We start from the raw sequence: 13,110 nt of genomic DNA, 5'->3' as shown, positions 1-13,110 counted from the left end.
AATAAAATAAATTCATTCACTCATCTTAAACGGATTTAATCAAAAAGTAAAAAATTCAGACTTTTCTTTCAGTATACTATCATTTAATAGCAACAACTAATTAGTAAACGAAAATGTTGTTGTTGTTGTTGTTTTAATTCTTATTTATGGACACCAGCAAATATCTCATTAATCTTGTTTCACCCTACAATTATGTATATTAATTTAAAAAATAAAAAATAAAAAATAAAAGGAAAACTCAAGTACAATTTAATATTGGAGGGAAATCAAAGTAGTTATGACAGCAAAAAATTGAAATCTTTTCAATGGTAACTGATAACTGAATAGTGACGCATACTGAAAAGCATAAAGATTTTTTCCTGCTTTTAAAAACTCTTCAATGGTAACTGTTAACTGAATAGTGCAGCATACTGAAAAGCATAAAGATTTTTTCCTGCTTTTAAAAATTCTAACAACAATTCTTATTCTGAAAATATCTTTTTCTATGCTTCGAAACGTTACTCTTAATAAAAGGCATCTATAAGTTCAATATGATACGGAAAAAAAAGTTAGACATTTTTATGACCTTTGTTACACAGGTTTTAAAAATTCAAAGGAAAGGAAACTCAAAATTTTCCCATTCACCCAAAACATGATTTATTTACAGTTTTTTTTCTTTTACAAGTATTTTTGTTTCAGTTTTTTTATTTTTTCCATTCTTTCATATTTCTCCCATGCTTTTATAAACACGTCATCTTCCCCATCATTTAATAAATCCCAATCATTGTCATTTACCCCCTCCACCACTGGTGGTGATATTGGTACCACTGACATCACTTCTTCCACCAATACCACTTCGTCTTCCTCCACTGACATCATTTCTTTCACCAGTGATGATGTTATTGGCTCCACTTTTTCCTCCACCACTATTACTTTTTGGGGTACTTGTTCTTCCGCCACCACCACCGGGTTGTATCTTTTTCTCCTCTGTTCATCTCTTCTTCTTCTTTTTTTCCTCCCTTCGGCCACATCCAATAATTCTTCCATCTTATTAAACCACTGGATGTGGCGGTACGAAGAGGAGGAGGAGGAGAAGGAGGAGGACTCACCGGCGGAAGTGCTTGGCTGCGGTTCCATCTTTCTAAAATAAAATAAAAAAAAAGTATTATTAGTACAACTTATTTTCAGCAGAATGAAATCAATTATAATCAACACTAATAAAATTATATTATTCTAATCACAAACTCAATTACATTGTTTAAGTTGAACAACAACTTATATATAATTTTAAAGGAGTTAACTTCACAAAGATTTGACCTCTATGTAAAAAGTTATATCTGATTTCCGGTGTGGATTTTATGCTTCCAATTAGTGCTAAAAATTTTTTTTTTCCAGGAGCAAAGTTTAAAGTTGTGTTTGTGTTTAATTTTCAGTTTTTTTTTGTTCTGAAAAACCTATAAGAAAAATATCACTCTTAAATCAAGTCTAGTGTTCCTGTGTAGCCTAACATAGTGATTAATGCTAATAATCACGCTATTGGTACAAACTGTTCCGGCTTCAATTTCCAGTTGTAATAAAATACTAGTTTCATATAGCCATGCTACTGAACAAAACAGCAAACTTAAAATCAATTCACTTTATGTATGTACACGTCTCATATGCCCATACTACTGAACGGGATAGCAAACTTAAAATCAATTCACTTTATGTAGGTACACGTCTCATATACCCATACTATTGAACGGGATAGCAACAAACTCAAAATCAATTTAACTTAGGCAATAGCATACGTCCCAAAGTTTCCAATAATTGTTAGTTAATAGGTTCATGTTTCATATACCAATGCTGCTGAACGCCTTGATTAACTGAAATTATGCTACTATTATTAAAATCTTACAGTATGTTCTTATATTTTAATAAACGCTGCTAACAAACACGAATTCAATTCCCGGTTGTATCCTAAAAGTTTCACGTTAAGGCTGACGCATTTTGTTAAAATGAATCACAATTTAATTTGTAATGGTTCAACATGTTCTAACCCCTTAATGCTTTTGCCTTTTGGTGCAAACAAAACCATAGTACCGTATTCACTAAGGCTACCATCTTTACTGCAAACATATTTCCGTTCTCAAGTACAAATTTCGCATGTCATAATTTTTTTAATGTTATTGCCTTTCGTGCTAAGGCGTACAATTTTAATTTCCGGGCAAGCCTATTCGCATAAACAAAGTCACCTTAACAACGGCGTGCGGATTTAATTCCCGCGTAAACCTAATACTGTCGTGCAGGTTCAAATTTCGGGCAAGCCTACGCGCATAAACAAAGGCATCTTAACATTAAAAATGCCCATTTAATTTCCGCATAAATTTAACACTGGTACGTGGGTTCAAATTCCGAGCGGACATACGCGTATAAGCAAAGTCACCTTAACAGCGGTATTCGGGTTCAAATCCCAGGTGCGCTTACTCGTATAAGCAATTAGCCTTAAATGCCCTACAACAACAACAACACTGCAAAGGTTTGGAAATTAATTTTCAATAATAAGTATTATATTTAATCTCGGGTTTTATTCAATGTTACTCCAATCCAGTTAGCTATAAAATATTCTCCCACATTCAAATGTATTCTGCGATATTTAAATATATATCTTTCACGCCATTTCCCTCAAAATATGACGGACTAAACAAATTAAGTTATTATTTTATTTTTTTCACTGTATATAAATCATATTTCCACCCGGACAAACTCAAACAAAGTAATTATTAAAAATAAAATACGTTCGCTTCATATAAGCATTGTCTCTAGTTCAAACCATGAGTCGGTCATAAATGAACAAACGAAATGTGTATCAGTTTTCTTATGCATCTCTATATCAATTTTTAAACTTATAAATATTCTTTCAACAAGAAACAAAAAATAAGATTGTGTATGTGTTTTCAATAACCATATTAAAACAGTAAAATTACATTTCTTCTTCTTCTATACTTATTTTTTTTCTTTCTTTCATCGAATAACCCCGTACTAATCATTATATATAATTCTCTTCAATCATTTGTTTTCATTACTTTAATACAAAATTACCTATAATAGAAAATTGTAGTTCTATGCCATCTGTCGGAAAAATTTTAAATTAACTTTAGTTTAGTTTAAGCCGTGTTGACGTATTTGTTATTAGTCCTGAATATATATATTTATATTTTAAAGGTAAAGTATGATATATATATTTCTTTTTAGCCATTAAATACTACTAATAGCATTAAATAAGTACCCTTCTCGCAGTTGTGTTCTGTTAATAAAACATAATTTGTGAGGGCATAGTTGATTCTTGTTCTATCAGTAAACCACCATACGTTCATTATATTACAAATCCCTAAGGGGGACCCTTCAGTTGAACATAATTATCATCATTATGTTATTACCTATTCAGAAAAAAAAACCCGCAATTGTAGGAATTAACTAATGGGGAACTTTAACACATGTCAATGTATATGGTAAAACACATAATTCTCTTTTTGCTATAATACTGTTAAAATCTAGGGTCGCCTATAACTAATGGGTCCCGCCAGTTATAGCTACGTGATTTTCCTTTTGCTATAATATAATACTGTTAAAAATCTAAGTAAGCCTGGGGGCCGCGGTGGCTCGGTGGTAAAGCGTTCACCTCTGGTTGGTCAAGTGAGTTTGTGGTGGACAAACACAGTGTGCGTGGGTTTCCTCCCACTTCCTATATACTTTTAAGAGCTTATTTTAGCTCCCATATTTAGTTCAAGTTTGTAGAAACAAACGAGAGAATAAATAATCACACTGTAAGTGTTCAGAGATTTCATAGAAATCGAACCAATAAAAAAAAAAAAACCGGCATAACCGTGGGGACTCAAAAATTTCTAAATAATCCTGTGACTGGGACCCGCCAGTTATATTACAAATAGGACTACATCATTTCCTTGTAATACAATACTGTTTAAATCTATGGGGCACCTATAACTAATGGGGGGAATGTCGCCCGCCAATTATACGGTTATACTACAATAGGCATACATAATTTCCTTGTAATACAATACTGTTTAAATCTAGAAGAACCCCTAACTAAGGGGTAGGGCCTCCGACAGTTATAGCTATGTGTTACAATACTCGTACGTAATTCTCTTTTGCTATAAGATAATACTGGTAAATCTAGGCAATCTATCTTGCAGGCAAAACCCCCTCGTTGAGGGACATGGTAGAAATAGGAATACCCATACATAATTTCAATTCGCTTCCTTGTAATACAATACTCCTAAAATCTAGAGGAACCCATAACTAATGGGGGGAAGGGCCCCCCGTTACTTGTAAAATATACTACAAATAGTCATACATAATTCTCTTTTTTTGCTATAAGATAATACTGTTAAAATTTAGGCAATCTATTTGGCAGGCAAAGCCCCCCCTTCATTGAGGATCATGGTACAAATAGGAGTACATCATTTCATTTTGCTTCGCGGATACACAACAGGTTTTCAAGTCAAAAGACAGTGTTCAATAACCAATGTATTTAGGGGGTTCCGTAAAATTTTCTTTCTTGACATTAAAGCTATTCTATGCGTTATGTAACTACCATCCACGCAAATAACTAACATTCAGTAATATTTACTATTAAAACACAATAATGTTAGGGGAAAAGCGCTCCCCCCAAAACTAAAACATTTCTTTCTTTCTGCAAATACTAGTCTTAGTTCAAACATTTGCGTTCCTAAAAAGATTATCAGCTATATTACCAAAGCGTAATAGTATGCCATCTATTGACAAATGAGCTTACTTAAACAGTTCAAGTCCCATCTGTACAACGTACATATATATATATATATTAGGTATAACTGATTTAAAGTGATCGGTATAACAGTTAAAAAATCGTAACAAATGAATCAAACATATTATAATTAAGCATCCTATAATTAAGCAAATAAAACTCTACAAGTGTTCTGAGTTTGCTTCGCAAACGACCCAATAAATAACACCAATTTTAAAACGTTCACAAATAAATTTGTTCAGAGTATGTATAACATACGATCCGTAAAAATATAAAGTGATTGAACAAAAAGCAAATGATCCAATAAAATAAAATAACACGAACGAATAAAATAATTACACTGTAAGTGTTCTGAGTTTGCTTAGCAAACGAATTATTTACAAGTTCACACGAAGTGTTCGACTAATTTATTAGGAGAGAATGAATATTTTACAAGTTTACAGCGTAGCTGCTATTAGCTTGTGTACCAAGCATGAAAGAATGCAATAATAATAATAATAATAATAATAATAATAATAATAACTTTAGTAATCGAAAATCGCAATTACATTTCAAGCGTTTTCAGTATATCGCAAAGCTTATCCTCTTGCATAATTACAAAAAATGGTCGTAGGTTTATTCCCCCCGATAATGTTTCTCAGAAGCAAATCGTGTATTATTTACTTAATTATAATGAAGTGAATAATACATGACATTTAAAAAGTTCTCACCTTAAAAAATCAGACTTCGCTCTGTTAAAATCACTGACGAAAAAGTTCAACACACACACACTATGGAACTGTGTAAAAACAATAATAACAAACTTTATTTCAATACTATATATATATAAGGATTTCATTATGTCCCTCCCCCAAGCATCATGTTTTTTCAGCGGGTTTTCAACCCGATTTCATTAATTATAAATAAATAAATAAGTTCCGCTAACATTGTTTATTCATTGCCACAGCGAGAAATCTAAAAATTTCTTATTTTCAAGTTCGTCAACCGCTGGAGAAATCTCATTCAGACAGGGTATCGATCGATCAAGATTCAGGACAGTCTATGTACGGTTTTCATCTAATTAAGGAAAAATGCTTACATGTTCATCAGATATTAGATATTCTGCCAAAATCAGATATTGCCACAAAAATACATCTTCTAAAGGGGAAGAAACATGAAATTTCTATCTGTCTTCTTCATCACTGCCGATAACTATCGCTGTAACAACCATCGTTAATGGAAAAATATTTCAGTATGTTGCCAGACAGTTTTCTCATGGTCAAGGAGAAAGTGTCTAAGGTTATTCCAGTACAAGCGGAAATAAAAATTAGAAAGTGCATTGACACTCTATACATGCGTGTCACAAGTCATAGTTCTATCGGGAGCAAGGTGAAAGCGTGTGAGGCAACGACCCGGAAGTAATGGCATTCTAAGCTAGTCTTCTGTAAGAGACGGAAGAACAATTCACTCGCTCCGTATTTCAAACTTGGCTGTAAACACGGAGTTAACTATAAGGAATAAAAACGATGAATATTAACAAAATAAATAAAGCATTCAATCATACATACACAGACCTCGTATTTCCTATATGTTTTTTTTTTCTCGCCAATTTACATGTGAGAATTGCAATAATTCTCAGTACAATACAATATACATCGTCGGTGCTTGGGGGTCCCGGGTTCAGTCCCCGTACAATACAGCATTCATCTCTGGTGCTAAAAGTCCCATATTCAATTCCCGTACAATACAGCGTTCACCAATGGTGCTAAAAGTCCCATATTCAATTCCCGTACAATGCACCGTTCATTTCTGGTGTTAAGGGTTCCGGGTTTATTCACAGTACAATACAACATTCATCTTTTGTGCTAAAAGTCCCATATTCAATTCCCATAAAATACAACGTTCACCCCTGGTGCTAAGGGTACCAGGATCATTTTCAGTACAATACATTGTTCACCAATAGTGGTAAGGGTCCCGGGTTCGATTCCAGTGCGTATCACACATTATAAGTGTTCTCACCTTCTTATTTTTAACAATCACCATCTCCTTTAGCCTAACAGGTGGGACTCAAATATTTCATTTTCTTTTTTATTCTATCACATATTGTTCAACATGTTATACATGTGAACGAATAAAATATTCTCTCAAAATAACGTATCAACAGATTTAATTCAATTTTCCATTATTATTATTATTTTTAAAAATAGCCAGTATAAAGTCTCTAAAAAGAGGACACGACCTTTTACATGTCAGCACAACTAAAAACAGAAATATAACAACTTTCCAAATCCATGTCATCAACCCCTAATGACCTACCAATCCGTTTGACAACATCCATTAAGGAAACATGTTAGAACATCATTATTACGTAAAGTACCGCTAACATTCCAGCTTTCGGGTGTAGAAGTACGTCAACCACTACTAACCGGCATAACCGTGGGACGTAAAACTAAAGATTTTATTTCATGTTTTTTGCTATAAAGTATAAAATAATTAAACATTTGATGTAAATAAAAGAGAAACCTAAGATATTGTTAATTACTGAAATTGCGACATAATTCAATTTTAAGCGTTATACATTTATATGATTGTTCAAGTTGCTTTATAAAGATGCAGATTACGAATTATACTAATGTTTTCAATGAAATGAAATTAAATCTTTTAGTTAAACGTCCCATGCCTATGTCAGCCGGGTAAAGGAGATGGTGATGATAAGGAATGAATAAACATTGTGGAACGAAAAAAGTGGGAGGAAACAGGGGAACTCTGATAAAACCCACGACTCACGGTATTTCTCCACCACAAATCTTTGTGCAAACTGGGAACGAACCAAGGGACCCATGCGCTAGAGTTGATCGCTGTACCACTAAGCCACCGCGGCCCTATGAAAAATACTACCATATTTATTCTGCTCTCTCTCTCTCTCTCTCTCTCTATATATATATATATATATATATATATATATATATATATATATATATATATATATACAAGGAGCATTAATAATTTTCATTTTGACGTATAGTTTCAAGTTGATATTTAACTCAGAACTATGTTTTTAATGAGATGAGTTGATTTGGAGTTTAATTTCCCTTTCAGCAGCAAGACTATATGAGACGTGTACGTATTGATTAACGTAAAAACCGAACCACGAGAACTCCCGCCTGGTGGCGATTATGATTTTGACGCAGCTTTCATTTATATCACACATAAACTTCTGTAGAGATTGCCCCATACTTAGGAATGTTTTGATGTCAGCAATCATAGGTTAAAAGTCTGGACGTCTACTGCTATTTGAAAACATAACACATTTTACCAGGTTGACAACATTGTCAACTCAATAAGCTCAAATATTGATTAGTTCTATTCTCTGTCTTAGTATAAAAGTATTTGCACAGGCATAGTTACACTTGATTGTATTATTCCCGTAATATTGAACATTTTCATTTACTTTCCCATAGTTAGCCAATGTATTGATATTCTACATATTCCATATTCCTGTGTTTTGGCAATCAATTTGACTATAAACAAGCTACTGTTTTGAGGGAACAGAAAATACTGTTTGCTTAGGCGAGCCAGAGTAAGTAACGCTTTAGGTGAATGGTTAGTGCTGTGATTTGGTAATTTCCTGGTCCTGGTTAGATTCCTGACCGCTACCTTTAGTCTTTTTAAAATGTTTCATTTACTAGGCTAAGCTGCAGTTGGATGCTGCTAAACGAAGATAATCTCTAGTTGTGAAATTCAGTGATGATGTAATCCTGAAAATAAATTTAGAAAAATAAATGGAGAAAACGAATTACAGAGTTAATTCTGTTAATGGTTCTATACTTGATATTATCCCTTAATTTCGTGCATTTTAAAATTGTTGTTAATTGACACTATATACTCCTCTTTTCTCCTTGTGTCTCAATGTGTAAATTTTCACAAACATTATACAAATCAGAAACCTTCAGTTATATTTACAACATAAGGGGAAATACGCTTAGTACGGATAAGTTCTCCAACTCGTTTGAGTGTTACCGAATTTTGCATTTTTAAAATAAAAAATAAATTAGTGCGTACCAATATTACCATTTTCAAAAGTAATTTAGCGAATAATGAAAGCGGACAAGTTCTTGTTTCGAAGTAGTATTCCGTATCAATCAGTGGACACGCAACCAAGGAGCTCAGGCCCTGTTAGAGCCCAGATATTTTCATTGGAGGCTGAGCTCTTACCGGAATGATCGATCCATATTTTAATTGATTTGCAGATAGGGCTATTGTTAATAGTTTTAAAACTTAGCGCAAGGTATTGTGTTTAATTAAAAAATATCCTACTACATATATAGCATAATCTATCCATATATTATTTGATACGCATATGGGGGCCGCGGTGGCTAAGTGGTAGAGCGTTCACCTCTGGTGCTTGGGGTCCCGGGTTCGATCCCAGCTTGCGCCAAGTGAACTTTGTGGTGGACAAACGCCGTGTGCGTGGTTTTTCTCGGTGTTCTCTCGTTTCCTCCCACTTTCTTCATTCCACCATTTCATTCACTACTCATCATCACCGTCTCCTTTAGCCTAACCGGCATAAACGTGGGACGTAAAACTCAAAAATTTCATTTCATTTCATTGATACGCATATATGTATAATCATTTGAAGTAAGTTAAATTGTTTATAATCCCTCATTTGAGTTAATTATAAGATTATTTAACTCCCCTGACTGTAATCTACTAATCGGCGCCTCTGGTGACCGTATAGTTTTTATGGTATTGTGCTATTTGCTGTGAGTACAAGTATCGAAAAACTCCCTTTTCTCATTTCGTCAGCGAGTGTTCTCCTCACTCCTGCACAAAAATACACTTTACGATTTGTTCTTTCAACAGTTGGGGGCAACTTCATGCTACTGTCTAGCTACTCTAACAGGCGTAATTAATCTTGGAGCAGGCGTTAGTAGTCTTGCCTATCTCGCGGACTTTGTAGATCAAGAATTTCTGTGGCCCACTGTACATAACAAGGGATGAGTTGCCAAAAACACATTGTGTTCTATCAAGAGCTATGCCTATAATCATCGTTAACATGGCATTCCAAACAAAATCTGATCATTAATTCCAACAACTGAGCAAATATGGCTGTACTTTGACTCATAAACATTTTGAAATTATTTACTGGCGTTTCTACAAGTTTTATTTAATAAAATAATTGTATTATAGCCATCAAGTAACTCTAAAAGCGACCACAAGTAGTTTTGCTGTTATTTGTGTTGTGCGTGTTGCCTAACCGAACACTTGAAAACCTTTAAGTCCGTTGGGGTTGTCCAAAATTATCAAAAAGAAATCAATAAGGTCGGTGCAACTAATGGTACCTTTTCCGCACTAGCCGTCATCGAATTTCCAACGAAAGTGCAAAACGCTTCGCCCTAATCTGTACTGATCTCCCAAGTACGTCTGCAATGCTTGATCATAGTTTAGTACAGTAAGTAACTACAAGTGGAGTTAGGTTCGAAGTGTGAATAATAAAATTTGTAACATGTCTTTTAGAAATCTGTATGTGACTGAAACCATCACGAGATACTGAAATTACTCTTATTTAACTTCTCCTTTCATTAGTTTTTGAAAACTGCAATGCGCAAGTTTTACTACCTAATGCATTATTTTAAACGAAAAGCAAACTTTCATTGCTTAAGATATGAGACGGAATAAAACGAAATAATTTCAACATTTATGTGCAGCGTCACCTACTGACAATATTTGAGTCCCCATAAAAGCTAGTCGAAATAAAGATATTATAAAACGAATTCTCCTTGCAAGTTGGTGGGTGATGGGGCAATTAGTTTGTCATATTTGAATTCAGTATGCTTGAAAACGTTAGAGACTACTATTTTCATCAGAGGGAGGAAATCCTTGCAGAACAGAGTAATTTTAGTTCCCAAACAACGTTACGTAGTAACACATTACGTTCGTGACCTGCAGGCCATTGTAATTAATAAGAGGGGTTAAAAATTAGTTTAGCTTTCTTTTTATTAATGTGTGTTACACAAAATCCTAAATCTAAAGGCTCTTAAGAAATCTCACATATTATGAGTTCTCTTGTTTCCCAACCGGATAATTAAAGAAGTAATTTTTGCTCTTATGTATTAGTTAAAGCAATATCTCACTTTTGACAAGCAACATATTCCTCTTCTCCATTTAGAAGTTACGTTACGAAGTATGGTGTTACGAAGTATACAAACTTATCAGCATTTGCAAAATTTCTCACAGCATTAACGAAAACAAGAACTTTTGATATCACGTACAGAGTTCGAAGTCTCATAATGCCACAAAAGAAATTACTTTTGTTTCGTTGGAAAATTATAAAAACCTTTAAGTGTGAACTTTGTTAGAAATAATTTTTCAGACATCCTGCTGAAAATGTGTTATTTTAGAGTTATTTCGCAGAACATATCCAAATGTTTTGACTTTTCATCTGGCAAAATTGATTAGGTAAAATTACAGCATGTTCCTAATTATTAAAAAAGAATTAAACTTCCAACTATCTTCATATCTTAAAATATTTTATATAAGGAAAGGAAGAAATCACATGGATTTGAATGTAATTTATTTTATTTCTGCTAACAAATTTTAAATAGATAACATGAAGGTCAATTCTAATTTGCACATATAAATACTACATTTAATATCTACAGTTGAATATGGAATTGCAAGATGGTCTACTTGACAATTTGGAGTTCGTCACACTTAATCTAGGCTAGACGATGAATAAATACAAGAAATAAAACCTCACAGATATGTTTGCCAATACACGTTTTGTACGTATATTATTAGTTTTGAAAACATGTGAATTATTTAATATTGATTCGGCGGATTATAGTAGTATTCTGCTGTAGTACCGTACTGTCCCTGGTTATAGTACTGATTTGGAGTAGCGTATTGCACCGGAGCAGCGTATGGTAATGGAGCGCTGTATTGTTCCGGAGCAAAATTCTGTGACGAAATATTTCCTTGTAGTGTTGTTGGTTGTTCAGCTTCAACGGAATCCCTGTGTTCTTTAAGGTCAAGCATGTAAGCATTCACCATAGAATAAGTTACTACACCTGCAACTGCAAAAATAAACAAGAAACATAAAACGAAAAGCACGACATAAAATGTCAAATGAGACAATTGAGGAGTTTGATGTAATAAGGGTGTAACCGAGATCACGCCCTTTTCGCATCAAATGCATTTGTGGCTTTTGCCATGCCTGTTTAGCCTCCTGCTAAAATGTTAATGCAATATCGGAATAAAATGCTGTATATCATATTGTTTTATGTAAGAAAAAAACATTACTTAAATTTTCAACATTGTTCTTCTCCAACTGCATATTTCTTACTTACGCCTTTATTGCATTAAACTCCTCAATTAATTTCGAGAATCTTTATTCCAACGTAATTCATTTCAGCACTATGCAGAAGTAGTCTGATAATCTAACGTGTCATATTTAAATATTGTGAAATATTTTAAGAACTACGGGACCGAAATATGCACTCCTCAGAATGTTGCAATACATAATTATTTGCAGAAGGAATATCAGGATGGGTTGTTTATCGTTAAATATGAGCAGATGGACATAATTTCAAATCTTGAAATGCAACCATGTTAACAGAGCTCTCCTCTCACGTTTTCTTATTCCAACATTTCATTAATTATGATCGTTTCTGACTCCATTAGTCTCACAGCACAATCTTGTGATGTCAAATTAAAACCAAGCATATGTACTGTATATTGTATTTGTGGAGCATTTTGAAGTCCTATTTGTCTATAAGCCTATTTGTTTTCGGAGGTCAGGCCGGTTATAACTGGGAGCTAAGTAAATAATTTTATTGCGTGTGCTAATATGGTTTTGAATAACCCTGGAACTTGAATTCTTTATAAGTAATATTTATTGAAAAAAAATAGTATTTCGTTCCCGCTGTTGATAGAGAAACCTCCTGGCTGTTACTAACAAGTACATTTCCTTATTGGTGTAGGTTTTCGATGCCTTCGTTCTCAATCTGTGAAAGCTGAACGTTGCTCATATTTCGAATGCAATTGCAGTATGATTATTAACGTTAAATACAGAGAGAACTTCAGTACAAGAATTTCATTACAACACACTGCATGTGGTAACTGTAATCATCTTCGAAAACTTTAGAGACCTTTCATTAATCTATTAGGGTCATTTTATGTATGAAATCAATTTAACGTATTCCAGTTCTAATGTTGTTTTCGTAGACTCTACCTGAAAGTCCCATTGCAAAAGCACACACAGCTACCTATGGATAAAGCGTCAGCTCTCAGCCATAAGTGTCAAAACATACAACATGCATATTGGCTTAAAGTATACCTTTATTTATAACTATTTAGAACTTTTT

The 13,110-nt window shown here is 33.6% G+C and overlaps 2 protein-coding genes across 2 annotated transcripts in view; both read right to left on the bottom strand.

The window, feature by feature from the left end:
* Positions 1–618: 618 nt before the first annotated feature.
* Positions 619–5,542, bottom strand: LOC145681657 (uncharacterized). Its single transcript, XM_081753281.1, has 2 exons — positions 5,476–5,542; positions 619–1,120 (listed from the first exon to the last, which is right to left on the bottom strand). Exon 2 carries the CDS (start codon positions 1,114–1,116, stop codon positions 658–660), a length of 459 nt encoding a protein of 152 aa, XP_081609407.1. The 5' UTR covers positions 1,117–1,120; positions 5,476–5,542; the 3' UTR covers positions 619–657.
* A 5,779-nt stretch (positions 5,543–11,321) lies between these two features.
* LOC145681656 (uncharacterized) overlaps positions 11,322–13,110 on the bottom strand; it is a 202,247-nt gene continuing 200,458 nt past the window's right edge. The window contains exon 6 of the mRNA XM_081753280.1: positions 11,322–11,820. Coding sequence (XP_081609406.1) covers positions 11,567–11,820 — 254 coding nt within the window. The 3' untranslated portion in view covers positions 11,322–11,566. The remainder of the gene's footprint in view (positions 11,821–13,110) is intronic.

The sequence above is a fragment of the Thermobia domestica genome, chromosome 3, assembly GCF_964235325.1.
Source record: "Thermobia domestica chromosome 3, izTheDome1.hap1.1, whole genome shotgun sequence".
Lineage (NCBI taxonomy): Eukaryota > Metazoa > Arthropoda > Insecta > Zygentoma > Lepismatidae > Thermobia > Thermobia domestica.
Note: the sequence above shows the minus strand (reverse complement) of the source record. Positions and strands in the feature narration are given on the sequence as shown.

Excerpts from the sequence above, each read along its gene's own strand:
- LOC145681657 (XM_081753281.1), bottom strand. The coding sequence starts at position 1,116 with ATGGAACCGCAGCCAAGCACTTCCGCCGGTGAGTCCTCCTCCTTCTCC.